A 26,745-nucleotide genomic window follows, 5' to 3' on the forward strand; every position below is an offset into this window, starting at 1 on the left:
GATTCCTCATCCCTCTGGATGGGGGCAGAGTTCTTTCTCTGTGATTCCTGGGGCTTCCAGCCCAGGTCCGGGTAAGGCTGGAGAAATCCCACACAGAGCAATACATTTGGGGAACTTATAGGTCTTAGTTCTTTGCCTTTGCTGTTCCCCTTTGTTCAGGCTGCCTTGTATCACATTTCAGCCTGGGAGTCTTCCTGGGTCTAGAGCCCCTACGTAGAGCCTCCTTCCCATGCTGAGAAGGCAGAACCGTGCCCACTCTCCATCTGTGGGAAAATTCACACTGTATCTTCTCCTTAGTGTCATGGCAACGCTGCTTTTCTTCACTCGCTCTGTGGCCCCCTCCCCCTGGTTCTCCCAACACAACACAAAAGCACTATTGATTTCTCTCTGCCCTACCTGGGGTCCCTCCAGCAGAGTTTCTTTCCTCAGAGCCTTTTCTTTAGGCCACAGATCACTAATTGGTAGCCTGCCATCTAAGTACTGCCCGTGTTTCTGTTTTATTGTTTTATTCCCAGAGTTTTACAAAAGAGAGAATTTCAAGTGCAGGTGCAGATATCTGGCTTTTCTGGAAAAATCATAATATTTGGCAGTGCCAGGTACTGATTGCCTCATGACAAATTGCTGGCATGGAGTGGTTCAGATGGGACATGTGACCTATGGCTTCACCTCTGTCCCCTGTAGGTATTTTGGTGTGAGTATTAAGTTGATTTCTTTGATTTGATAAATACGTGTTGAGCACCTTTTCCATATCAGACCTTGTTCTAGGCACTGGGGATACAGAAAGGACAACAAGGACCAAGGCTCCGATTTTGATGGGACTCATATTTTGATGGAGGAGACGGATAATTTTTAAAAGTAGATATAGTAAGAGTTAAGGGGTCAGGTGGTGGTGACCGCTGTGAAGAGCATAAAGCAGGGGGAGGGTCATAGAAGGCAGTGAGCTGAGGGGTGGGGACAGGTGTGGTGCCATCTTTTGTAAGCTGTTTCTGGAAGGTCTGTTTCAAGTGACATTTAGGTAGACCCCTGAAGGCAATGAGGGGCTTCACAAAGCCAAGAAGAGAGCTTGTCTTCAAGCTGCTCCCTTTCAAGCCTGGGAGGCAAGGGACTGAGCAAGACCTGGAAGGCAAGGACTTCTTGGAACGGTCCAGGATAACATACAGAAGCCGGCACTCAAAGAGTTCTCATCTGTTCTTAGTTTTGCATTCTTGCAGAAGCTACACACGAATTGATATCTTAATAAGTTTGCCGTCCTACTCTTATAAATATCTTTATTTATTTTTTTAAGTTTTATTGAATTATAGTTGATTTACAATGTTATGTTAATTTCTGCTGTACAACAAAGTGACTCAGTTACACATATATATACATATATATTTTTCCTATTCTTTTCCTTTATGGTTTGTCCAGGATATTGAATATAGTTCCCTGTGCTATACAGTAGGACCTTGTTTATCCACCCTATATATAATAGTTTGCCTCTGCTAATCCCCAACTTCCAGTCTTTTCCACTCCTACCCCCCTTCCCCTTGGCAACCACAAGTCTGTTCTCTATGTCTGAGTCTTTTTTTGTTTCATAGATATGTTCATTTGTGTTGTATTTTAGATTCCACATATAAGTGATATCATATGGTATTTATCTTTTTCTTTGTCTTATTTCACTTAGTATGATCATCTCTAGGTCCATCCATGTTGCTGCAAATAGCATTATTTCTTTTTTAAGGCTGAGTAATATTAAACATTTTTAATAGACAAGGCTAAATTTCAAATATGGTATTTACCCTCCTGTGGAGTGAATCAATCCTGTTTTATTTTCTTTTGCGGGGGGAGCTGGACTTTCTGCTTTACTCACAGGCCTCACAGAGCAAGCTTTCTCATTTGGTCGTTGGATGAGGGTGTGGTGTATGCCTTTGAGTTCTTTTCTTGGGTTATGATCACAGTTAGTGTTAAACTACTACATGCTGCCTGATCATACACAAGGATTTGGTCATCCACATAAACGTGATGCTGTTGTGAGTTCACTTTTCTATTTAGAGAAGCATGTCAGCTAGGAATACCTCCACCTTATTTCCCAGACGCATGCGTGCTGAGCGAGTTGCCAAAATAGCCCTTTGAGTAAGTGGCAGCTTTAAAAACCATCCAGCTGCTGACTTCAAACTAGAAGGTCAGCAAAGGAACGTGGAAGTTGGATTCTGAACGGTCAGGGTGCCCACAGAAATTTACTAGGGGTCGGGATTTTGGAGACTTGAACAACTAGACTGGGGCTTCTCCTTGGATTTCTTACTTGTTACCTATCTTTGTCTTCTCTCTTCGGACTTCAAGATGAATGTGCAGGCTTGCTCCAGGTGTGGGTATGGAGTATACCCTGCTGAGAAGATCAGCTGTCTAGACCAGGTCAGTAGACTTTTCTTGGCCTTTGGGAATCATAACAAACATGAGAAATTTATCTTCTCACCTATGGACATGTGGGTTTTTTTAAACCACTCAAATAAGATGCTTTCCCCACCTTTCTTCATTTCTACCCATTTCTAGCTACATCTCCTGTATTGCCTCAAATTTTTTTTATTCATTTATGTATCGTAGCCGTGTGTGTGTGTTTTATCACCATTTTATCACTAAAGCTCTTTTTTTTTTACCCTGAAATATATTAAGAATCCTGAGTCTGAAAAAAAAAAGGTAATTTTGCTAAATCTTTTCTGTTTGATTTCTAGATATGGCACAAAGCATGTTTCCACTGTGAAATTTGCAAGATGATGCTATCGATTAATAACTTTGTGAGTCACCAGAAAAAGCCATACTGTCATGCGTAAGTGTTTGACGCCTCTTCCCACCACCTCTTGAGTTGTGTTTGTCTTTTTTTTAACAAGTAGCCAACCAGAGGTTCAAATCACACACTCCGGGGTTAAATCCAAGAAATGCCTTCTCAAAAGTTTTTACTTCCATACAATCATTACAGAGACCTAAGGTGGGATTTTATGCAATGGACAGAAAGTTGAAAATTTCAGATTTCTTATAAGTAAAAGATCAAATCTATCCACTACAACCTCATGTCAAATTATTAAATATTGTGCAGAACAGTGTAATTTCCATGAATATGCATGAAGCTTTAAAACGTTTTCTTTTAAATAATTTCACAATCCTTTTCTATTTCTTCAGAAAGTTTTAAAGTGATCATTTCCAGTTAAATTTGGTCTTTAAATAGGTTGAATTTATTTGATTAGCCTTTGTTTTCTTTACGACGCATTGCCTGGAAAATCTTGAATTTAATTATTAGGTTTTATATTTTTGATTTAAAAAATGACTCCGCCTTTAAGAATAGTCAATCATCTTGGATAAAGTACAGTTCTAATTTTGGTTTATATCTACTTTTTGTAGCCATAACCCCAAGAACAACACTTTTACAAGTGTCTGTCACACTCCATTAAATCTAAATGTGAGGAAATCTCCAGAGGCCATTTGTGGGGTAAGTTACTTAATTTTGAATTTCAAAATAGCCTTTAAAGAAGATTTCTTAGCTCAGGCACCTGTTAGGTTTTTAAGTGTCTCTGCCTAGAAGTGAACCTGAATTTTCTCCACATATACAAGCAAAGTATATTTAAATAACAAATATTGCTATTTGCCCTACCACAACATAGAGGCCAGTACACAGGATAATCTAGCTTGAATATCTGAGATCCTTGTATCTATTTTAATCTCTCTGTGTCTGCCAGCTCTGGATACCTTGATGCAATAGGCTGTGCATACACTAGGTGCTTAATACATAAAACAAAGTTTATATAGTTGGAAAGTATTACAAAGGCCTTTCCTTCCTTTCCCCATGATATTTTGGTACAGACATTGAAACCTCTAGTTCCGTACTCTTAAATCTCTCCTAATTCAGTAGTGTTTCAGTTTATTTGCAGTGTTTAAGATCTCTTTCCCTATGGGTAGTAGTAGGTCAAAGATATTTCGATTTGGAACTGATGTTTGGATAGACCAGGAGGCCATATTGATAAACCAACCTCTTTTGAAAAACCAACAGTAGAGTTTTGTCAAATAACTGTTGATTAAATGCTTGCATTTATTAAAATGATGAATCATTTCACTTCCCTCCCCCATGCTCCACACCAAGTTGTTTTTTGGGTTGGAGCTAGAAGCTTTCTAAAATTAGAAAGTGACACATGAGGTGGAAGCCTCTCTAGTAATCCGCCTTCCTCATGTTACCTCACCTCGTCCTGACTCTCCGGCCTGCCCAGGCGTGTCCTCCTCAAGAAAATGGTTTAGATTGAGCTTATTATCATGTGGCTCTCTACACAGACTGCCAAGTAGCTTATTTCACTAAATGCTTTGCACCAATTGTGAGTTTATTATTTTTTTACAAGCTTATATAGTATATACTCTACAGTCAGTTCATTTAATACATTACAATCCAATAAAGTAAATACTATTATTATCCCATTCTACTGGTGAGGAAACTGAGGCTCAGAGAGTTGTTCATATATCATTGATTTCTAAGGATTAACAAGCCTTAAGAATTTACAAGCCTAGATTACTGAGAAGGCTAATTCTTTTAGGATTTTGCTTTCATCTCTGTTTGTTTGGTTTTTGTTGTTGTTTGTTTTCATCTCTTTTTGTCTAAGGGCAAGTACACAAAATTACAATCGATACTGAATTTAGCTCTCAGTTCGATAGAGTGCCAGAAACTCTTTGAGGCCCGTTATCTGTGTGATCTCACTTTTTCTTCACAAGAACCCTCTGTAATATTATCATATTACAGCTGGGGAGGCTGAGTCTCAGAGAGATTAAGTAACTTGCCCAGTTTTACCCGGCTAGTTCAATGGGCACAAATCCAGATCTATCTCACTCTGGGACCTGTATCCTAAACTGCTCCATTGGTCTACTCCCATGTACCTAGGGGGTGGCAAACTCTCTAGGAGGAAAAAAAAAAGCACTTATTTATGTTTACAAACATCCAGATTTTTCTGCGGTTCTGGGGCCAGAGTTTGACAGATTGAACACAAGGAGACGTACTCATACATCAGAGTACTATTTGTATTTATTACAGAAAAATCCATAATATCTGTATCTTTCATCCTATGCGAGGTGTCAGCTGTCATGTCCCCCTTATGCTCGTACAACAGGTCACACAGTGTTTACCTTTTTTTGAGGTGGTAGTGGATTCACTTTCTTTTAACTTGTATGACAGGCCCGAACTGGAGCAAGATCATTGCTGGTTCTGTTTCCAGCTACAGACAGTGATGTGAGCTTCTCAGGAAGCCTGTGTGTGTGTATTTGTTCACATCTATGTAAACATATGTGTATGTGTATAAAAATGTATGTGTGCATGTGGGGAGTGTATGTAGGTATGAATATGTGTACACGTGTATACATGTGTGTGTACATGCTGCATACACATGTGTGTATGTATATGCACATGTGTATGCATATCTGTGCACATTTGTGCATTGTGTTGTGTGTGTGTATGTGTATAATCTGTGTGTGTGGTGGATGTGTGTTTACATGCATGTGTATGTACATGCATATGTGTGTACATGCGTATGTGTGCATGTGTGTACACACATGTGTGTGGGTGTGTACATGCAAATGGGTGTGTACATGCATATGTGTGCGTGTGTGTGTATACTGAACAATAGACTGCTGAGACCCGTTCTCCTCCTTTCCCACCAGGGAAAAAATCTAATGGACAGCAATGTCTGTTCTAGGCCCCAGATCTTTTTTTAAAAAAAATAAATTTATTTATTTGTTTATTTTTGGCCACGTCGGGTCTTGTTGCTACACGCGGGTTTTCTCTAGTTGCAGCGAGTGGGGGCTACTCTTCATTGCGGTGTGAGGGCTTCTCATTGCGGTGGCTTCTCTTGTTGTGGAGCACAGACTCTAGGCACAAGGCCTTCAGTAGTTGTGGCACATGGGCTCCGTTGCTCCGCGGCATGTGGGATCTTCCCATACCAGGGCTCAAACCCACGTCCCCTGCATTGGCAGGCGGATTCTTAACCACTGCACCACCAAGGAAGTCCCCAAGGCCCCAGATCTTATAACCATTCTAGGGAGTGTGGTGGATTACTTTCTTACTCCCTTTTCTTCTCTGAGAGACTTTGCCAATTGAATAAAAAACAGATTCATGGTGCACATGCTAAAATAAAAGAAAGGAAAGAAAGGGATGCTTCAGTAATGGTGATGAAAGAGAAAAGTAAAGATTTTAAGTTGGCATTTGAAGCAGGTTGACATTTTTCTGTTTTTAAAATGTCATTCTTTAAAAAGTAAATGAATAAATAAATATTTACTAAGACAAAATTTCCTGTTTGGTAGGTGTGAATGGAACTTTTAGCAGAATAGAACATCTGGGTTCCCTTCTATTTGGAGAATGAACTTTAACCCTTAATGCTTCCTTACCCCACTATTAACATTCATGGCTTTTTCTCTCTTCCTGCTTCCTCTGAATAATCACGAGTCCTGTGAAAGGTCTCTGGGGAGGCAGGCACGGCCCCCACCGCCACCCCCTGCCCCATGATGGATTTGTCCTGTGAGACGGGGCAGCAAATACGGCTTCCTGTTTATTTTGGTCATGTGATTCTGATTCCGTAAGTCAATGGCTCTCAAGGAGGGCAGTTTTGCCCCCCAGGTGATGTCTGGGGACTATTTTTTGGGTCAGAACTAGGAAGGTAGGAATACTATTGGCATCTGGTGGATAGAGACCACCTATCCTGCTCAGCGTACTGCCATGCACTGGACAGTGCCCCCCAACAAATAACGAACTGGCCCCAAATATCAGTGGAGCTGCCAACAAGAAACTTTGCCTTGAGTCTGTGTAATGTTTGTGGTAGTTTCTCAAAATCCAAGGGAAAAAACATGTTAAGATCTCTCAGTTTATCTATTTTAAAGTATACATATTAGTGTAGCGTTAAGCAAGCCCAGACAAAGTGCCCTTGACAGGGAACTAGAATTCCTGGATTGTGAACCTGGCTCTGCTAAATCACTGAATGATTTCAATAAATTCATTTCTCTTCTCTGAGCTTCTTTCCTCACCTGTAAGATTAGTGACTTAAACTTCAACTTGTTAAAGTTGCAGGTTTCTGGGCCCCATCTTGGATCTCATACGTTATGATATCTGGGTTTGGACTTAAGACCTGATTTTTTTTCTTTTGTTGTTAGTTCTTTTTATGTTCTCCTTAAGAAATCTTTGCCTATTCCAAAGTCATGAAGATATTGTTAGATGTCAGTTCTCCTCAAATTGATCTACACATTCAATGCAATCCCAGCCCAAATCCTGGTGTTTTTCATAGAAATTGACAAACTGATTCTAAAATTGATATGTACATACAGTGATTCTAGAATGGCCAAGAAGTCTTGAAGAACAAAATCAATGGGCTTAGGTCACCAGATGTCTAGACTTACTACAAAAGTAGTAGTAATTAACTCAGCATAGTATTGGTGTAAGAATAGACAGAAAGACCAGTAGAAAACAATACAACATCCAGAAATAGAGCTGCACATATGTGGTCCCTTGAGTTACAACAAAGGCACCACTGCATTTCAATGTAGCAAGAATGATCTTTAAATAAATGGTACCGGAGCGATTGGACACTTGCGTAGAAAAAAATGAACCTTGATATCTACCTCATACATAAAAATTAACTCAAGGTGTGTTATAGATCAAGATGTGAAAGGTGAAATTTAAAGCATAGGAGAACAGCTACATGAATTTGGGGAGCCAGCATTTAAAAAGCTCCCTGGGTGTTGCACAGGCTAAAGTTAAGAACAAGTGCTCTGATGTCTAGGGTTTTCTAAGCTGAACACTTGGCGTTGTGTGATTAGCTCGTAGAAATGTTGCCTTTTTAATTGCACTGCTGAATAGATCTTTGCACACAGCAGGTGCTTTCTATGTGCCCCTGGGCTGGTGGTACAGATGAAGCTCTGATGACGCTGACAGCTGTAGCTTGTAGTGCAGTTAAGATGCTTTGCAGTTGAGGCTTAGGACCCCCGCCCCAGTTTTGCTGTATATTATTTGTTTCCTGTCTCTTTTCTGATGGAAACATTACTGCTAATATCTTCATTGTGCAGATCGATGACCAAGACGATGGCAAACGGTTTAAATCGGTTTTTCACTGGGACATGACATCCAAGGATGGGGCGGCTGCACCTAACAGGCAACCATTGGTGGATGAGGTGAAGGAAGAGTTATAAATGGGTTTGGAAACAGAGAAAAGAATGACACACTATGCAAATGAAATGTATTATCAGTATTGCTTCTAGAGGGCATTGGTTACACGTTCTTTCATCCAGTTTGTAATTCCAGCTGTCTGCAGAGGACCCAGCATCACCTCAGCCAAATCTGCTCCAGTCCAAGCTCACTGACTTCTCCCTTCCAACCACTGTGTTTCTGTCACTGGGATCAGCCACCAGGCTGGAAACCAAGGCTACCCTATCTTCTTCTGACCCCTCACTCAGCTCCACCCCTTCCCTCCCGTTTCACTATCCCAGCTCCGAGCCCCATCATCTCCTGCCTGGACCTTTGTGAGGACCTTCCTTCTCCTGGGTTTGCCCCTCTCCAGCCTGTCATGTGACGTGGGTCACACACATCTTCCTGCTTGTCTCTGATTTACTCTTCCCGTCACCTGAGAATTTGTGGTCTTTCTCTATTGACAGCCTCATCATTTCAAAATTCCCCAACCATTTGTTTTTAATGATCCACATAAAACAGTCCAAACAGTGCAAAGCTAACCCTTTGTCCACTATCTCCAATCCCAGTTCCTTCTGTAGAGGTACCCATTGTTGTCAGTCTTGTGGGTATCCTTCCAGACTCTCTCTCCTCATTTACAAATTAATATCTATATAATTTATTTTTTTGTTACTTACATTTACATATGACTACTGCCATTTATTGAAGGACCTTTAATGAGTTATTTGACCATTCTTTTCTTTGGCTTTCTTTAAGTTCAATTTTTAAGTGAACTTCAAACAGTTCCTGATTCACAGAATTATTGTAAAAATTAAAAGAGTATATAAATGATCTTAGAACAGTGATCTTAGAACACTGGTCGGCACAACAAATATCAGCTAGTATTTCTTATGGAAAATTATAGATGTATATTTCTATGGGAATGTATAATTTTGTTTTTCCATGAAACAATATGCATTGTTTTACAACTTGCATTTTTCGCTCAACAAATACCCTGGAGATGTTTCTATGTCAGCAACCTTTTAAGCTGTTGTAGGTGGGTAGATCATGGGTGCAATCATTAAGAGAGGATGTATCATGCTTTCTTATGGATGGGCAGGGTTATTCCCATTTTTTTTTCTGTTATGAATTTGCAGTGAACACCTTTGTGCAAGACCTCTTTTGGACACAGTGAGTGTTTCTCTGGAATAGATAATGGAAAATGAGGTTGCTAGATCAAGAGTCTGTGCCTTTTTAATTTTAGTGGACAAACTGTCAAATTTCTGTCTAAAATGGCTGTACATTTTATATTCCCACAGGCAGAGTATGAGAATACCCATTTCCCACAGACTCACCAATACTTGGTATTACCAGATAAAAGTTTTAACAACCTGTATTTTGTTGTTTGAATTTAAACTTCCCTGATTGGGAGTGTAGTTGAGCATATTTTCACATGTGAATTATCTGTCTTTCCAGATCGCCAAAAGATGGTCTGTGCAACTTTCCCCACCTCCAGCCCACTTGGTTCCTCATCCTTACTCCCAATTCCAATCAAACCCACCTCCTCATGGTCTTTCACATGAAGCCTATCACTGCCTTCATGATTTTATTCATGGCAGTCCCCACTCCGAGAATTTATTCAACATATATTTATTGAGTATTATATGCCAGGCATAGTTCCAGGCTACTGGAATACATCAGTGCACAAAACAGATAAAAATCCCTGCCTTCATGGAACTGACCTCCTAGAGTAGATGTTTTTTCTTTTTCCCTTTGCATCATCTGTTAACCGACCTTAGCCCTGGAGGACCAGCTCAAATTCCTGTCCAAAACAGGGGCCATCATATACAGATTGCTTTTTCAAAACTCTCACTGTGTTTTATCTTCAATACAGTACATTTAAGCACACAAATGTTCTCTAATAGCTCATTGTTTCATATGTTAGTTTTTTTTCTTTTTTTTTTTTTTTTTTTGCGGTACGCGGGCCTCTCACTGTTGTGGCCTCTCCCGTTGCGGAGCACAGGCTCCGGACGCGCAGGCTCAGTGGCCATGGCTCACGGCCCCAGCCGCTCTGCGGCATGTGGGATCTTCCCAGACCGGGGCACGAACCCGTGTCCCCTGAATCAGCAGGGGGACTCTCAACCACTGCGCCACCAGGGAGGCCCCCATATGTTAGTTTTATCTCCATGGATAGGTCACAAGTATCTTAAATGAGAAACTTTGATTTCTTTTTTCTTTTTTGATTTTCTCTTCCTAGTGTTAACTGCTTAATCTAATGCTTGGCACGCAACAGGTAGCAGGTTTTTGAAGCTTGGCTGAATAGTGCTGATTAGTCTCAGATGGCCTGTCCACAGCAACTCCCCGCTGCCCATCTTGGTGCAATAATGAGCAAAGAAATGTTAAGTTACATTTGGAACTCTTCTATGATATAAGTGAATCTCAGAAAGTTTGGTTATTTAGGATATTAGGTTATTTTCTAGTTTGAAAAAGAACATTCTGGTTAGGTGAGACCTACCATAAAGCAAGAGGAGTTTATAGTTTTTAGAGAATGTCTACTTTTTCTATCTTATATTGACAATGTATGGGAGTGTTGCCGGGAGGGTGGGGTAGGTAGGGGGATCTTACCAGGCAAATGTGTGGGGTATGTGTTTGTATACATTTGTGTTTTTCCTCTATAGAGAGCCTATTGGACTGGATATGGGGAAGGGAATGCTTGGCGCCCAGAAGCTCTGCCAGATGCTGAGGTTGTAAGGATGGCTAAGGCTCGAAAGTCACTGGGTGAGGTAAGGAACCTGGAAAGTTACTTTAGCAATTAGTTTGAATATTCCTTTATTTTAAGATTGTGGTAGACAGAATACTGGCCCTCCCCGAAAGATTCCCATGTCCTAATCCCTGGAACCTGTGTATATGCTACTTTGCCTGGCCAAAGGGATGTTACAGATATGATTATGGTAAGGATTTTTCTTTTTTATTGAAGTAGAGTTGATGTACAATGTAGTGTTAGTTTCTGATGTACAGCAAAGTGATTCAGTTATACATACACATACATTTATATGTATATATATATATATATTCTTTTTCAGATTCTTTTCCATTATAATTTATTACAAGATATTGAATATAGTCCCCTGTGCTATACAGTAGGACCTTGTTGTTTATCTGTTTTATATATAGTAGTTTGTATCTGCTAAACCCAAACTCCTAATTAAGGTAAGGATAGGAAGATTATCCTGGATTATTAGGGTGGACCAAATGTACCAAGAGTCCTTATAAGGAGGGAGGCAGGAGGGTCAGAGTCAGAGAAAAGATGATGTGACAACAGAAGCAGAGGTCAAAACTGTTTGGGGCCATAAGCCAAGGAATGCGGGCAGCCTCCAGAAGCTGGAAAAGGCAAAGAAATGGATTCTTCCCAGAGCCTCCAAAAGGAATCAGCCCTGATGCCCTATTTTAGACTTCTGACCTGTAGCACCATAAGAGAGATCTTAGTAGGTTTTCGTCATAGAAAAGGCAGTTTTAGCCCAGATTATGGAAATCCTTAGTGATCTGCACACAGTACCCTCTAGTCCTCTCCATACACCCAGGGCACCTGCCCTTTGAAGAAACCACTCTGGAAAATATTGCTAGTCTTTAGTGACTTTTCTTTAGCAAATGGAAAGAAGACAACAGAAACACAATTGCTAAGGTGGAAAACAGACCATCAGAGATACCCAAAAGTTAGGAGCAGAAAAGAGCAGACGTTTCACTCCCAGTGCTGTAGTACTCTCTCTAGTACCAGGAAGTCTTCTGCATAATAATTGCTGCATTATCATACAAGCCTTTGAGTTAAAGGGCATCCCTTGGGTTGTGCCAAGTTCCACATAGTTTAATATAAACATTGAAGGAGAAACCCTTTGACCTGGGAAATATGCTTTCTTCAGCCTTGAAGGTGTTATTTAAATCACCAAGTGAATAACATTTTCAAATTTATTCCAGGTGACTGAAATATTTTCCAAGTATCTTATACATCCAATTGCATTGGTTCTGATGATGCTTGCTATTGCAGTTTTATTCATTCTCATTGGATTTCATATTGGTTCTCATGCTGACATTGGTCTGACCAGCAGGAGTACACAGAAGACCATGAGCAACAGCGGGGCAAGGGCAGCTTTCCAGCCATGATCACACCTGCTCATCAAAGGGCCAAGATAGCCAACCAGCTGGCCAGCCAAGTGAGTGTCTTAGTGCTTATTCACCATTGATTACGCTAATGTTTGTCATTAGTGAACCCCTGGGATTGATTCAGATAAAATCCAAAGAGAGAGTGCTTTGGGGCAGTAGGTACCCTTAGTGTGATATTATGGAGAAAACTATGTTCTTATCTTTTCCCTATCATTCACTCTCTGTGCCTTGTTTGGGCCACATCTATCACATGGAGAGAAGACCATGTAGCTCACCTCAAGACTGGACCAAATAATTTCTTGTGGTGATGTTAGCATGAAGGACACTGATTTTTATTAAGTGGATGGTGGAACCTCCTGAAGAGTAGCACAACTTGCTGGTTAAGAGCTCAGATTTTAGAGCTGGAATGTTGGGATTTGAATCCTGGCTTTCTCACTTAGTACCTGTGGGACCATGAGCAAATTACTTAACCTCCTGTTCCTCAGCTGCTCTTTTGTAAAATGGGGAAAATCATAGTCTTGCCTTATGTGATTGTTATGGAGATGAATGAATATTTGTAAATGTTCAGAAGTTCCTGGCACTCTCTTGGACTTAACACATGAGCATTGATGCTTTTTGGAGAGGAGCCCGTAGAACAAACCAGAAAGACTTGCCATATGTTTGCGTTGAGTGTTGCCTGATGGTGTAGCTTCAGGACAGCCGCAAGGAGAGGTCCTACAAAGGCTGTTGGGTGTGACCTTGACTCTATGCTGTCCCCTCACCAGGTGGAGTACAAGAGAGGGCATGACGAACACATCTCCAGGTTCAGCACAGTGGTGGATACCCCTGAGCTTCTCCGGGCCAAGGCAGCGGGACAGCTTCAAAGTGATGTAAGAAACAATGGAGGCCAGATGCAGTGATTCTCATTTAATGTTCCCCGTTCTTCCCTTACGTGGAGGAGGAGGCAGGGAGAATGCAGGCGGCATCTCAATCCTGTGCGGGGGCCAGGAAGAACTTTCTAAGGTCAAGGATGGTCAGGTCAGATTTGGCAGCTAGCACAGACCTTGCAAAAACTTTTCCTTAGAGAGAAAAGTTTACACGGTATTAGTAACAAACCAGGTATATCTGATTAATCTTAAAGAAGTCTCTCCTTGTCACTGCAAATTGTAGAAGATAACTTCCGAAGAATTTCTTCCATTTGCCTTTTCATAGCCCAGTTGCTCCACGGCATACTAAGACTGGGAACTTAGTATTGCTCTGAGTGGGAAGTTTAAGCACGAATCCAGGTTCAGCTTAACAAGTGGCTTCCACTTGACTTGGGTTGAGAAGCCTCTTTCATCTCCCAGACTTGACTGGCAGCTCCTCGAGGGCAGAAGCCTTGTTACTCTGCCTGGCCTCACCCCCTGGTACACAGCAGGTGCTCACAAGTATGTGTCGAATTCTACATTGAGCATCTCCATGTATCAGGCAGTGAGCTGGGTATTGGGAATAAAATGGTAAATAAGATACACAGGGTCCATCAAGCTCTAAGCCAACTACATTGCATAAGAGCTGTGATGGGAGATGTGCAGAGTGCTATGGGAGCCCTGAGCAGGGCTTCTCAGTCAGATTGCCTGGGAGATGATGGGATTGTGGCATGTGATTCAAAATTTGTTTTCATTTTCCAGGTGAGATACACAGAGGACTATGAACAACAGAAAGGGAAAGGCAGTTTTCCTGCTATGACCACACCTGCTTATCAGATAGCCAAAAGAGCCAATGAGCTGGCAAGTGATGTAAGTGTCCAGGGCAATGTTTTCATGGGAGGGAAGGAAGCAGGAATTTACCTGGACCTGGCGAGTCCAACTTCCTGTCTCCGTTATTTTGCACCGTGGATACAGGAAGTAGCTTTCCTACATAGTTTTCAATCAGTTTTACCAGGACAATGATCAGGCACTTTTATGTCTAAGATATTCCCTAGATCCAAGCAGAAAAAGAACATTCCACAAGACATTCATTTTTACTGTTCTGGCCCCTGTGCATAAGAGGCTAAATATATCCTTCCCCTTCAAATAGGTGAGGTACCATCAACAATATCAAAGAGAAATGAAGGGAATGGCTGGTCCAGCTGCTGGAGCTGAGGGCACATTGACAAAGGAATATGTGGACCCGTATGGCCAGGTATGTGATAAAATGACGTCCTGCGAGACCCTTTTTGATGGTCATTTCTCAGTTTGGCAGCCCTCTAGCCTGTGACACAACCTATGACCATTTAATCGGGCTGGGCTGTGATTTTTCTTTGCCCTATTTATGGAAGGTGGAATTTCCAAGCCTGAAAGTAGCGAACAAACAATTACACAGGGCTCAACTTGACTCACTTAGAAAAACAGATTCTAAGCACTTTTTCTTTCCTTTTTTAAACATAAAGGACCTATATCAAAATGGTGGGCTTGCCAGGAATAAAGCATCCTCATCTATTCATTGAAGAAAAGTCCCAAGGACTAAGACTGGCTGTGTTTAGCCTGTCACTGCATAGGCACAAAAGGGATCAAAATGCATGTCTTGAAAAATATTGAGCACTTCACTGAGTAGCAGGATTCATTTTCTTAGAAAATGAATTTCTTATCTAGGTTGCTAGATAAAGCAATATGCCAGAGAAAGTAACCCTTTTTCTCAATTTCACTTATTAAATGAACTACATCTTGGCAGGAGGTAAAAAGGTTGAGTGACAATTGCAGCTAATTTTATTTGCACATCCCTCTGATTTTCTGGTACTAGACAGGTGTTGTAAGGGAAAAAGGGAACATTATTTTTTCATGGTTGTAAGTAAAGAATGTTGGAAGACCAAGCGTATGTCTGGAAGGGTACATTCAGTGGGCTTGGGTGATATTTCTTTCTTAATTTGACAGTTGTTTAAATTTTTTGGCACTGGGTAGACTTTACAACATTCAATATACATAATTTATAAAAGGAAACAAATAACTTATTTCTCTTCTTCAGAAAACCAAGTTGCTTATATTGGGGATATATTCACGTGAAACTTAAAATGCACGTGAAGATAGGTTTTGACCCTTTTGCAAATGTCTATCTGAGCAAAGATGTTTGGTTTTGAATTGAAAAGGCCATTTTATTAAATTTCATGATAAGTCAGTTAAATGGTCTCTCAGTGCTTAAAACTCAATGAAAATACGTTTTTATTGGTTTCATGTTGTAAATATGTTGTTTAGAATGCTCAGGACAACTTTTAAAAGTCAGTTTAAAAAAATTTGGCTTCCATATTTAGCAAAAAGTATTTTGTTCTAAATTTAGACTCTCCTGTCTGCCACTAGTTGTAACACACGCATATAATTTCATGTGTGTATCTAGACCTGTCTATACACAGTGATGAAATGTAACTTCATAGTATCATAGTGGAACCTTGATGATTCGGACATTTTGATTGAAGTTTCCAATCATGATAACAAATACAAGAATCAAAGTGGGTGTCATTCGATAGCACTGCCAGCAGCTGTCAGTCGAGAGGACTCCATATCCTGTGGCATTTCACTGTGATTTACTGTGACTCACCCGGGCGAGAGTAGGAGAGAGTGATAGAGAAGCAGGCGGACAGTCAGATACACTATAAATATCTGTAGTGCCTAAAAGACCAAACAATTCATTCTTCTTTTTTTTTTTTTATAAATTTATTTTATTTATTTATTTTTGGCTGCATTGGGTCTTCGCTGCTGCGCGCGGGCTTTCTCTAGTTGCGGCGAGCGAGGGCTACTCTTCATTGCGGTGCACGGGCTTCTCGTTGCGGTGGCTCCTCTTGTTGCGGAGCACGGGCTGTAGGCGCACAGGCTTCAGTAGTTGTAGCTCGCAGGCTCTAGAGCACAGGCTCAGTAGTTGTGGCGCACGGGCTTAGTTGCTGCGCGGCATGTGGGATCCTCCCGGTCCAGGGCTCGAACCCGTGTCCCCTGCATTGGCAGGCGGATTCTTAACCACTGCGCCACCAGGGAAGTCCCCATTCTTCTTTTTAATGAGTAGTTTTTTACGTTAATGGACTATACCATGTAATCTATTATTTGTAACCTGTCAACTCCCCAATAGGATTAAGGGTCTCAAAAAGATTTACGTACACAATATATATTCACATAAGCACAGAAGTTAAAATGAAGCTACAAGCCAACTCCAAACTGTAATGCAGAATGGGCAAAAGGAGGTTACCAAAGAATTTGAGAGTCTTTGTTGTTATTATTTTTTTCACTGACTACATTTGGCCCAGAACATTCTGGCAGCCAAGCATAAAGGAGCATTCAGGCTAAACAGTTGTCATTATTTGATAAAAAGGAAGCCTGGACATTCTAATTTGACCCAGCTATTTCAGTTAAGAGAGTATGTGTGCTGGACTCTGAACCGTGATGCTAGAGCAGGGCAGGCCCCTGCTTTGGAGGAGGCCAGAGAGAGATGGAGTCATGAGCCCAAGGGGGCACACTAAGGGCTGTTCCAGATTTGTGGGAACACAGATGAGGAAGCAGCTGATTCTGCCTGGGTGGGGCTGGGAGTGAGGGAGGAGTTCCCTGGAGAGAAGGTAGCATCTGACGGGGTCTTGAAGTACCTCCGGTTGCTGGGGAAGTTTTACACTAGTAACGTGATGACAGTTCCGTGAGAGAGAAGGTTCTCCTTTGTGGGAGAGCCTGGGTGGTGGGAGGAGGAGGACGGAAGAAATTAAGACTCAGATTGTAATACTTAGTCTGAAATATACACTTGGTCCCAGCTGAGATCATCTTATTGCAGTGTGAAGTCTTTTCAGGCAAATTACAAAAATTCAAATAGTTACATAATATCCCTTTCTTGGTAAATGAAATGAATCCATCACTGGGGGAGACAGTATGTGGCATATCAATGTGTCTTTGCATAGATCTGCTAAGGGGCCTGAGAACGGTGGCATTCGAGACTACTGGAAGACAGAAGGACTTTCCAGGTGTCATTTAAGAAATGAATACTCCAGGGCTTCCCTGGTGGCGCAGTGGTTGAGAGTCCGCCTGCCGATGCAGGGGACATGGGTTCGTGCCCCGGTCTGGGAAGATCCCACATGCCGCGGAGCGGCTAGGCCCGTGAGCCATGGCCGCTGAGCCTGCGCATCTGGAGCCTGTGCTCCGCAATGGGAGAGGCCACAACAGTGAGAGGCCCGCGTATCGGAAAAAAAAAAAAAAAAAAAAGAAATGAATACTCCAAAATACATGAGCCTAGGAGACTCATAGAGGATCTTGATTTATCTGATGGAAATGATGATGCTAATGATAATAGTTACCATTTATTTAGTGCTGACTGTGTGTTGGGTCTACCTCTAGTGTCTACCACCTTAACGACCACGTGCTACGGCTCTTAGGGGGGACCATAGGAATTTCCAAGGTGGATGGGCCTCCATGGGAACAGGCTCTAGGAGAGATCATCGCTAATCCCCCACCCATTCCAGGAGTGGAGCATTACTGATTAAACTTTTTGATTGATCCAGCAGGATTACTCAGAAGAGTATGGCGAGCGCAGAGGAAAGGGCAGCTTCCCGGCCATGATCACCCCGGCTTATCAGAATGCCAAGAAAGCCAACGAACTCGTTAGTGATGTAAGTACCACATTGGGACGACCCACAGAGTCACAGAAGCAGAGGAGAAATGAGACTTTGAGGGCTGTGCTTACTGAAACCTATGTACAGTTAAATTTATCAGCGCTGAGTCAAAGCAGAGTGTTAGCCCTCAGTTCCTATCCAAATTTCTGACATCTGCATTTTTGGCTCATGCTTCAAAGGAGATTGACATGGACAAACCACACAACTTACTTGAAGTCAGCTGAAGCAAGTGCACATACCGGTCCAGCTAGATAAGCTGGGGTTAGGAGAGTCTTTGCAAAATAACCCATCTTAGAAATTGAGCACTTCAGAGGAATAGCTGATTAAAATAAATCGTATGGTTATCAAACTCGGTGTGAGCCAGTTGATAAAATGATTTTTATTTGCAGAATGTTAGCCAGTTGGCAGTCCTTGAAAGATAAGCTATAATTAAACTTGGTAAAGTGACAAGCACACTGCAGATCTTACACCAACTTGAACTTGGTCTATAATCAGAAGCCCAGCATTCATTTCATACCCCCTTTGCCCTTCTCCTTTACTTTGTTACTATTCAGTTATTACCCATTTCCTTAGACGAGTGCACTTTGCCCTGAGAGGGGAAGTCAAGGACACACTCATCACTGGAGGCTGGATGAGAAATGATTGTTAAAACCAAGGGCAGAATGGGTTTTGGATTATACCTTTAGGTAGGAACATTTTGAGACCTTTCTTCATGCACAATTAGAATGTAAAGTGTAAAAAATGTGAAAGGGGGCAGCAAAATTTTAATATAAAAGGGACTAAGTGGTTTATGGACTTTAGTGGAGGAAAAACCCATGTGATTATTTTTTCCTCCAGAAAATTCTATTAAGTAAATGTGGACATTAAATGTGAAGTAAGTGTGGAGTAACTTCTCTCATGGAGCATGAAAACAACAACTCCAGATGCTCTTTGTATGCTTCTTCCAGATAAAATACAGGCAGGACTTCAATAAGATGAAGGGCGCTGCGCATTACCATTCCCTCCCAGCCCAAGACAACTTGGTTCTTAAGCGGGCTCAGAGCGTGAACAAGCTTGCGAGTGAGGTACGTATGGGGACATTTTCACCTGTGTGCTGTCACCTCCTTTATCTCCGACAGACAGTAAGTGGGCGACCCCAGAGTGAAAAGTGCCGTGTAACACCACATAAACTACACATGAGTTACCAGTTCCCAAAGAACGAATAGTCAGTAAAAAGCAATTCACAAGAGAGCCTAGAATCAAACTAATTAAATCTTTCTCTGATGGTTCAAAAGTTTCTTCCCAGGGCTCCCCTGGTGGCGCAGTGATTGAGAGTCCACCTGCCGATGCAGGGGACACGGGTTCGTGCCCCGGTCTGGGAAGATCCCACATGCCGCGGAGCGGCTGGGCCCATGAGCCATGGCCGCTGAGCCTGCGCGTCCGGAGCCTGTGCTCCGCAACGGGAGAGGCCACAACAGTGAGAGGTCCGCGTACCGCAAAAAAAAAAAAAAAAAATTTCTTCCCAGAATTCTCACAGGGCTATAGATATTCCAAAGTTCCCAGCAATAGATTTCTAGTTGCCAGAATACTGGAGGAGACAAGCTTTATAACAATATGTCATTCTTATAGAGTGGGTCATTCTTATAGAGTGGAAATCAAAGATGGGAGTGTTTTGAACGTGGAACCTCCCTCATTCTTTTATTTTATTGTAGTCAGGTTTCTGAGAAGTTGTGTGTACCATATGAATTCCCCTTGCCTTAGAGGCTGATCTGGCTGCCAGAGACTGTGTTTTGTTTGGCCTACCCAGTGGTTACGATTTTTATAATTGCTAAGACTGTTTGGCAAGGAAATCTCCCCTCTAGCTCCCCATATCCTTTTTAAGTCCTGGAGTTTCTTCATAGTAGCTTCTCTGTTTGCATTGCCTATCAGGACCCTGAAGGCATTTGAGTTGTCAGCCTCTTGGCAGGCTATTCATAGGACTCACCTAGCAAGTTATCTATTCATAGGACTCACCTAGCAAGTTATCTGAAACTCAAAAAAGGATATGCAAATTTCCTAAAACACTTTTCTTCTCTAACCCCTAAGAGTCAGTCTTTTACCCCAAAGTGTTCCTTAACCTGTGGTGTTCTAGTTGCTCAGAATCACAAGGGTGACATTTCCTGGGCCTCATCAGCAACCTCAGGTACTTTGAAGTAGTAGATGGGTGCCCAGCCCTTGGAACCTGCATTTTAAACAAATATTCCACATGATTCTGATGCTGTAGGCCAGAGGTCAGCAAACGATGGCCTGAGTGCCAAATCCAGCCCACAGCCTGTTTTTATAAATAAAGTTTTATTGAAACACATCATATTATCTATGGCTGCTTTTGAGGTACAAGAGTTGATATAAAGATGGGATGTCCCGCGAAGGGGCAGATATTTTCTTTTACAGAAAAAGTTTGCTGAACCTTGCTTTTGACACAGAGAACATTGGATCTAGATGGGATCTTTGCAATCTTTAGGCCCCCGCTTTGTCATAGGCCTGGAAAAGTAAAGTGTCTTGTTCTGGTTCAGATAGACGTTTAGGGACAGAACTAGAACCAGACCTCTGATAATGTAGTTCTATCCAGGAATAACATTGTTACCATTTTGACTTCTTTCTGTGCGAATATATCACAAACTTATATATGAATATAAAAACATATGTAGAATTAGAATTCAACGTATATAGTTTTGTGTACTTTTAAAATTTTATATCATATTGTAAGCATTACAATGCATCTTGCGTACTTTATTTTTTATTTTTTATTTTTTTGTGTTACGCGGGCCTCTCACTGTTGTGGCCTCTCCCGTTGCGGAGCACAGGCTCCGGACGCGCAGGCTCAGCAGCCATGGCTCACGGGCCCAGCCGCTCCACAGCATGTGGGATCTTCCCGGACCGGGACACAAACCCGTGTCCCCTGCATCGGCAGGCGGACTCTCAACCACTGCGCCACCAGGGAAGCCCGCATCTTGCATACTTTAAAAGTCATATTCCCACCAAATGTTTTATAAGATATGATAACAAGTTGTATTTCCTTTGGTAAGCGGTCACAAGGGAACCTTCCATTTCTTTTTGCTCTTATGTTTATCTAGTAAGACAAACCAGCCAGGCTTCTATTAATGGTAACCACCCTTCAGCGGCCTTCTCCAATTACCTGGGATGACTTGGAGTCTATTTAATAACTATGGCCTCACATCTTATATCTAGCTACCCAGGGGAGTTCAACTAGCCATTTAAAATTAGAAGACACTTTGTATCTATGAGTGGTCTCATTTATTACACTCTTTTGTAAAGTAACTTTTTTGGTTAAATTCTACTTAAGTATACATACAGAGAAGTGCATATATCACAAGTGTACAACAGGAAGAATTTCCACAAGTGGACATGTCTGTGTAATTAGCACCCAGATCAAGAAACAGGACATGACCAGAAGTCCAGACACCTGTCCCCAAGAGTATCCACTGTCTGGATTTCTAAAACCATTTTGCCATTTTTTTGAGCTATATGAAATCTTAAAGTATTTACTCTTGAAAGGGGCTGTATATTTTTAATATTCAGAACCAAACTGATTATTTACTTATCACTATTTGAAAGGAAAACACATTTTGTTGACCTACAGTATCCTATGCCTGGTATTTTAAAATATTGGGTTGAAAGTTCTCTAAAAATATCCTAAGTCGAGTCCTGGTGACATTTTCAAGAGTGACTTCGGGTTTGGCTCTCTTGTGCATCTGGTGTTTTGGTTTCCAAGGTGGAGTATAAGAAGGATCTGGAAAGTAGTAAAGGTCGTAGTATCAACTACTGTGAAACACCTCAATTCAGGAATGTGAGCAAGATCTCAAAATTCACCAGTGATGTGAGTTTTTAATGCCTAGACATCTGTTTGGGCTTTTTTTTTAACGACCTTAATTTCTAGGTCTCCTAAGAGACAGTCTGCGTGAATGTATCTGGGTGTCTTGGAGAAGCATGGCGTCTTAGGCACAAATACTATGAGTTTTGATAGAGATTGCCTGCTGGGGCTGGTCCATGGAGTGTTAAATCCCCTGGCATGCACTTGACCTTGAGCCCTCAGGGCTGCACTTGTCCTCTTGCATCCTTCGTGTATAGTAGTATCTGGCTCCTACTGGTGAATGCTAGCGAGGGAGCCTGGCTGAGCATGCAGCGTCCCCTCTCAACTTGACTTTGTGCTTCTTAAATTAGTACAAGATCTCAGTTAACCTGCATAGTCACCTAGGGAGCCAGGTGTTATTTCCCCATCTTACAGGTGAGCAGATATATGCTGGAGTGGCATTTGCAGATTTGGAAATTCTCAAAGTCTGGGGATGTATCCTTGAGAACATCAAGGACTAGTTTATATGATTTTACTTCTTTTTTGTTGTTGTTGTTTTTGCCCTCATTTTTACTAATTCCAATTTTTCTTTCACAACTCACACACACAGACTGTATTTTATTTTTACAAGAGATAAATAAACTGACACCAAGCGTTGTAAATGGATGACCGCAACAAAAGCAACAGTGGTTGCAATTACCGAACACGAAACACACTCATACTATGTCATGATATTGACATTCAGTCCAGTAATCCTCCACTGCAACAGCTCCTTTACTTTGCAGTGAAAATTGATTTGTATATTTTTTGCCTCTGAGTCCTTGTGGGATTTTTGTTTTTTATTCAAACAGAAAGTCACAAAAATTATAATCATCCTCATCAGTTCACTCAGTCCCATGTAATTAATTTTTTTTCATCTTGATCTTTTGTTAGCACTTTTATGAATTCATCAGTTTTCCATTAGAGTTCTGAAAATGCTTATTCATTCAGTTCAGCAGTATAGTCAGTTACCAGAAACCTGTACTTGTCAGAGTTTTTTCCATGAATTCCTTGAAGATGAAACCCTTTTATAGGAACATTTTTGCGAAGACATCAGAGTACACCCAGAACTGTCTGTAAATGACAAAAGACTTAAAAATGACCACGGTTAAAGATTTGATGAAAATTCATAATAATGCAATTGACAAGGAAATTTAGTTATTTCTGAGATATACATTTTAAAGTAATAACTAGAATTATGACTTATAACATTATACCAGAACATATAAGATTTTTAGAAATTTCATGTAATGTCTGAAACATTTATATTAACATATTTCCATACAAATAACCCAAAGAAAGTTTAGTATTAGTTGGTTTTTTTGTTTTTTTTTTATACTGCAGGTTCTTATTAGATTTTACTTCTGCTTAGCTGCGTATAATAGTAGAATTTAAAATCACTTGGGACTTCATGAGGCTCAGTAAGGAATGTCTTCTGCATAAATGTCATGGTTAAGAGCACCAGCTTTAGAGCTGACGGACCTGGCTCCACAATTAGCCAAGTGGCCGACTTCGGGCACATTAAGTTCTTGGAGCCATTCTGCCATCTGTAAAATGGGGATAATAATAATTCCTTCCTCCTCATAGAGTGCTTGTGAAGATTAACAGAGATAAGTAGAACTGTGTCTGATGCAGAGTAATAGTATTCTGTTGGAATACTCTCAGTGCCTGGAAATTCCGTGGCCTCCCAGGGGAGGTGATTTTAATGTAGCTTCATTAGAAGCTACCCACCTTTTCTTATTTATGACTTCTTGTCCTCTTGTTTTGTTCTTTGTTTGGTAAGCTGCATTTGGGACATAACATCGTTATTTCACATGGTTGCGGTAGTGACCAATGTGTCATGTATAAGTCACAGATTTTGGCAAAGCTGAGGTTTTATTCCTCATATATTTAGAACTGGAGGTAATAGCATGCAGTGATGTGTACTAGCCCCCAGCATGGGGCTTGCATGCAGCCCCTGTACGATCAGTGCTTGTCCTTGGAAAGCTCCACACCTGTGTGATGGGTTTTCACATTGGAAACATCTGGTATATTTACAACTGAAAATGTTAAAAAAAAAAAATCAGGTCCGTTTTGTGCCGTCTGGGTGTATCAGATCTTATGTTTTCTTGTGTGCTTGTCTCACCCCAACTTCTTGAATTTTAAGTTATTTTTTTAAGTTTGTCTTATTTTTAATTCAGAGACACACTGAATACTTAAATAGGTTCTATTTAATCATTTATGTTTTGGATTAGTGCATTAAGATGAGTAGTTTATCTTCAACGAGTTGGGGAGAGAATGCTTTTGTTGAAGGTTTTGTGTTCCCATGTAGAATAAATATAAAGAAAACTACCAGAACCACATGAGAGGCCACTATGAAGGAGTTGGGATGGACAGACGGATGCTCCATGCTCTTAAAGTTGGAAGCCTGGCAAGCAACGTGAGTCCTGTTGTGAAGGGCCTGAAGGGCCTGGGGGTCCGTTGGTGTGGAGAGTGTTGGGGCACAAGGAATTCAGCCAATTCCTTTTCAACCTCCTTTTTAAAAAATCAGTGTTTTGTTGTGTAAAGATTGACCCAAAAGAGTTTGTAAATGTTAATCAGTGCAACCAAGGCTAGGTAAAAAAATCTTTGAAAAATTTTAAAAGCTTCAATTTATTAAACTCAACATTCTCTGCTTTGAAGAGTACTTAGATCTATTGTAATTGATCCAGTGTGGGAAAAACTTTCAGTTTCTGAGAGATAAAGAGAAATGGATGAGCATAATTCTCATTTGAAATGCTTCAAAGTTCCAAAGCATTGCGATTTATTTAGAATTGGTTGGTTGGTTGGTTGATTGGTTCATTCAATCTTAGTGTTCCTTGAAAACTTCCTGTATCCAGGCACTGCTCAAAATACTGGCATAACAAAATAGATCAGGACCCTCTTTTCATGACAGCATGTGATCTATTAATCTCTCTTTGGCTTTGTCATTTCAGTTTACGGGTTTGCAAATGCCAGATTGTAAATCTTAGAGGTAAAGGACGCTGAGAAGGAACTGATTTCGTTATTAAAACATACAAACATCAAATTTCCTCTACTTCAGAATGTCAGATTTGACCTTTAAACATTTTTTTAAATACTCTGAAGACTCTTGACTTTTTATTGATTTTCTGGGGGTTAGCCAAGAAGCTCTTTTGTTATATACTTGTCTGCAAATGCTTCTTTTTAACAAAAAACTACAAGGGGTTCCATGATTAATAAGAAAGAGAAAATAAATGTGCTACAGATGACATTAACTAATTTTAGATTAATTAAGAAGAAGAATTCAAATTAATTAAAAACAAAAGTGTGAACATAATTTAATTTTCCTTGGAGGTGATGAAACTGAATTAATTTTGTTTCTGGTTATTTTTAAAAGATGCTTTTATGACATTCAAACAAGGTCAAAAGAGAGAGGGGACTAATTTCTCTTTCTTGTTTTTTTCTTTGTGTTTCAGATTGCCTACAAGGACAATTACAAACATAATGCTGTCGACTACAACTACCCAGCCACCCTTACTCCTTCCTATCAGACAACAATGAAACTGCTTCCCTTGAAAGATGTATGTCCTTTTCCAATAGTCCTTTCTGCTTTATTCCTGTCACTTCCCTCCAGTATAGTGATTCTTGTTTTTGGCTGCTTTGGGTCTTCGTTGCTGTGCACGGGCTTTCTCTAGTTGCAGTGAGCGGGGTCTACTCTTCGTTGTGGTGAGCGGGCTTCTCATTGCCGTGGCTTCCCTTGTTGCGGAGCACGGGCTCTAGGCGTTCGGGCTTCAGTAGTTGTGGCTCGCGGGCTCTAGAGCGCAGGCTCAGTAGTCGTGGCACACAGGCTTAGTTGCTCCGCGGCACGTGGGATCTTCCAGGACCAGGGATCGAATCTGTGTCCCCTTCACTGGCGGATTCCTAACCACCGAGCCACCAGGGAAGTCCCAGTGGAGTGATTCTTAGGCAGCAAGATGGAAAGAAACAAGATACAACAGTTCATAGGAGATGGAAGGGACTGAGAAAGGGGAACTCTTTTCTGATAGGAAGTCCATATATACACGTTTGGAAACTCTTAGATTTCCAACATAAGGTGGGGATAACTCTGCTTTCATCTTGAAAATATCCTAAGGTTCCATTTCACCTCTTAGAGTTTGGGGACTATGTCTGCTGCTGGGCACATTAAAGTAATTATTCCCTAACAATGATGATCTTTTTTTTTTTTAAGTTTTGGAGTGTGGTATGTTTAAGGACCAAAGGGAGTAAACTGAAATAGCTATAAGTTGAGAGGAAACGGTAACATTGACTTAAAGTTTTTCCCCAGGAGCACTCGGGAAATATGTGTGGAATAATATGTATCACTAATTTATTACAGCAGTGATTTTATTTATTTATAGTTTGGCTTGTCTCCAATGAAATATGTATAATTAATTACATTTGTTGTTTTCTAATTATAAGAATTTTACTACATGTTTATTACAGAAAATTTAGATAATACAGAAATGTACAAAGAAACAGGTAAATGTTATCTACTATTTTAAAAAGTACATAAGGTGGTTTAGAACTGAGTTGGTATCATGGTTGTCAGTGAAAGTTATCTCCAATCAATCAATAATTTAATGTATCATTCGACATGTTAATTGAATGCTCAGGGCTACTTTCCTTCACATTCCTTTGGGATCAGCACCGCTTCAGCAGTTGACTTGGGCTTTGCTATTGGTAGATCAGTCTTTGCATCTTTCCCTTTTGCTCATAGTAGGAGCAGTGTCAGGTTCAGCTGGGCATCTCCAGCGTCTAACAGTTTACAGGACAAAGAAGGCCAATCATTGGCAAATGATAGTTTGATGGATGAAAGGGGCTTATCAAACGTGTGATAAAGCAGGGGATGGGAAGTAGAAGAATATAAAGGGCCTACATTTTGCTTTTCCTTTTCCCAGAATGTTTCCTCGAGTTGACTTATTCATTTCACCTTAATGAAATACAAGGTTAAACTTGGCTACCAAAGCCAAGTTTCTTTTTTGG

At 40.9% G+C, this 26,745-nt stretch overlaps 1 protein-coding gene across 1 annotated transcript in view; it reads left to right on the forward strand.

Annotated features, from left to right (window-relative positions):
* The first annotated feature begins 2,319 nt into the window (after positions 1-2,319).
* Positions 2,320-26,745, forward strand: part of NRAP (nebulin related anchoring protein) — a 71,594-nt gene continuing 47,168 nt past the window's right edge. Inside the window, 14 exon segments of the mRNA XM_060101548.1 lie at positions 2,320-2,391; positions 2,709-2,803; positions 3,373-3,460; positions 8,056-8,160; positions 10,831-10,935; positions 12,256-12,360; positions 13,075-13,179; positions 13,957-14,064; positions 14,345-14,449; positions 17,769-17,873; positions 18,824-18,940; positions 21,628-21,732; positions 24,056-24,163; positions 25,200-25,304. Of these exon segments, the coding sequence (XP_059957531.1) occupies positions 2,320-2,391; positions 2,709-2,803; positions 3,373-3,460; positions 8,056-8,160; positions 10,831-10,935; positions 12,256-12,360; positions 13,075-13,179; positions 13,957-14,064; positions 14,345-14,449; positions 17,769-17,873; positions 18,824-18,940; positions 21,628-21,732; positions 24,056-24,163; positions 25,200-25,304 (1,428 nt within the window).

This window comes from Mesoplodon densirostris, chromosome 1 (assembly GCF_025265405.1).
Source record: "Mesoplodon densirostris isolate mMesDen1 chromosome 1, mMesDen1 primary haplotype, whole genome shotgun sequence".
Lineage (NCBI taxonomy): Eukaryota > Metazoa > Chordata > Mammalia > Artiodactyla > Ziphiidae > Mesoplodon > Mesoplodon densirostris.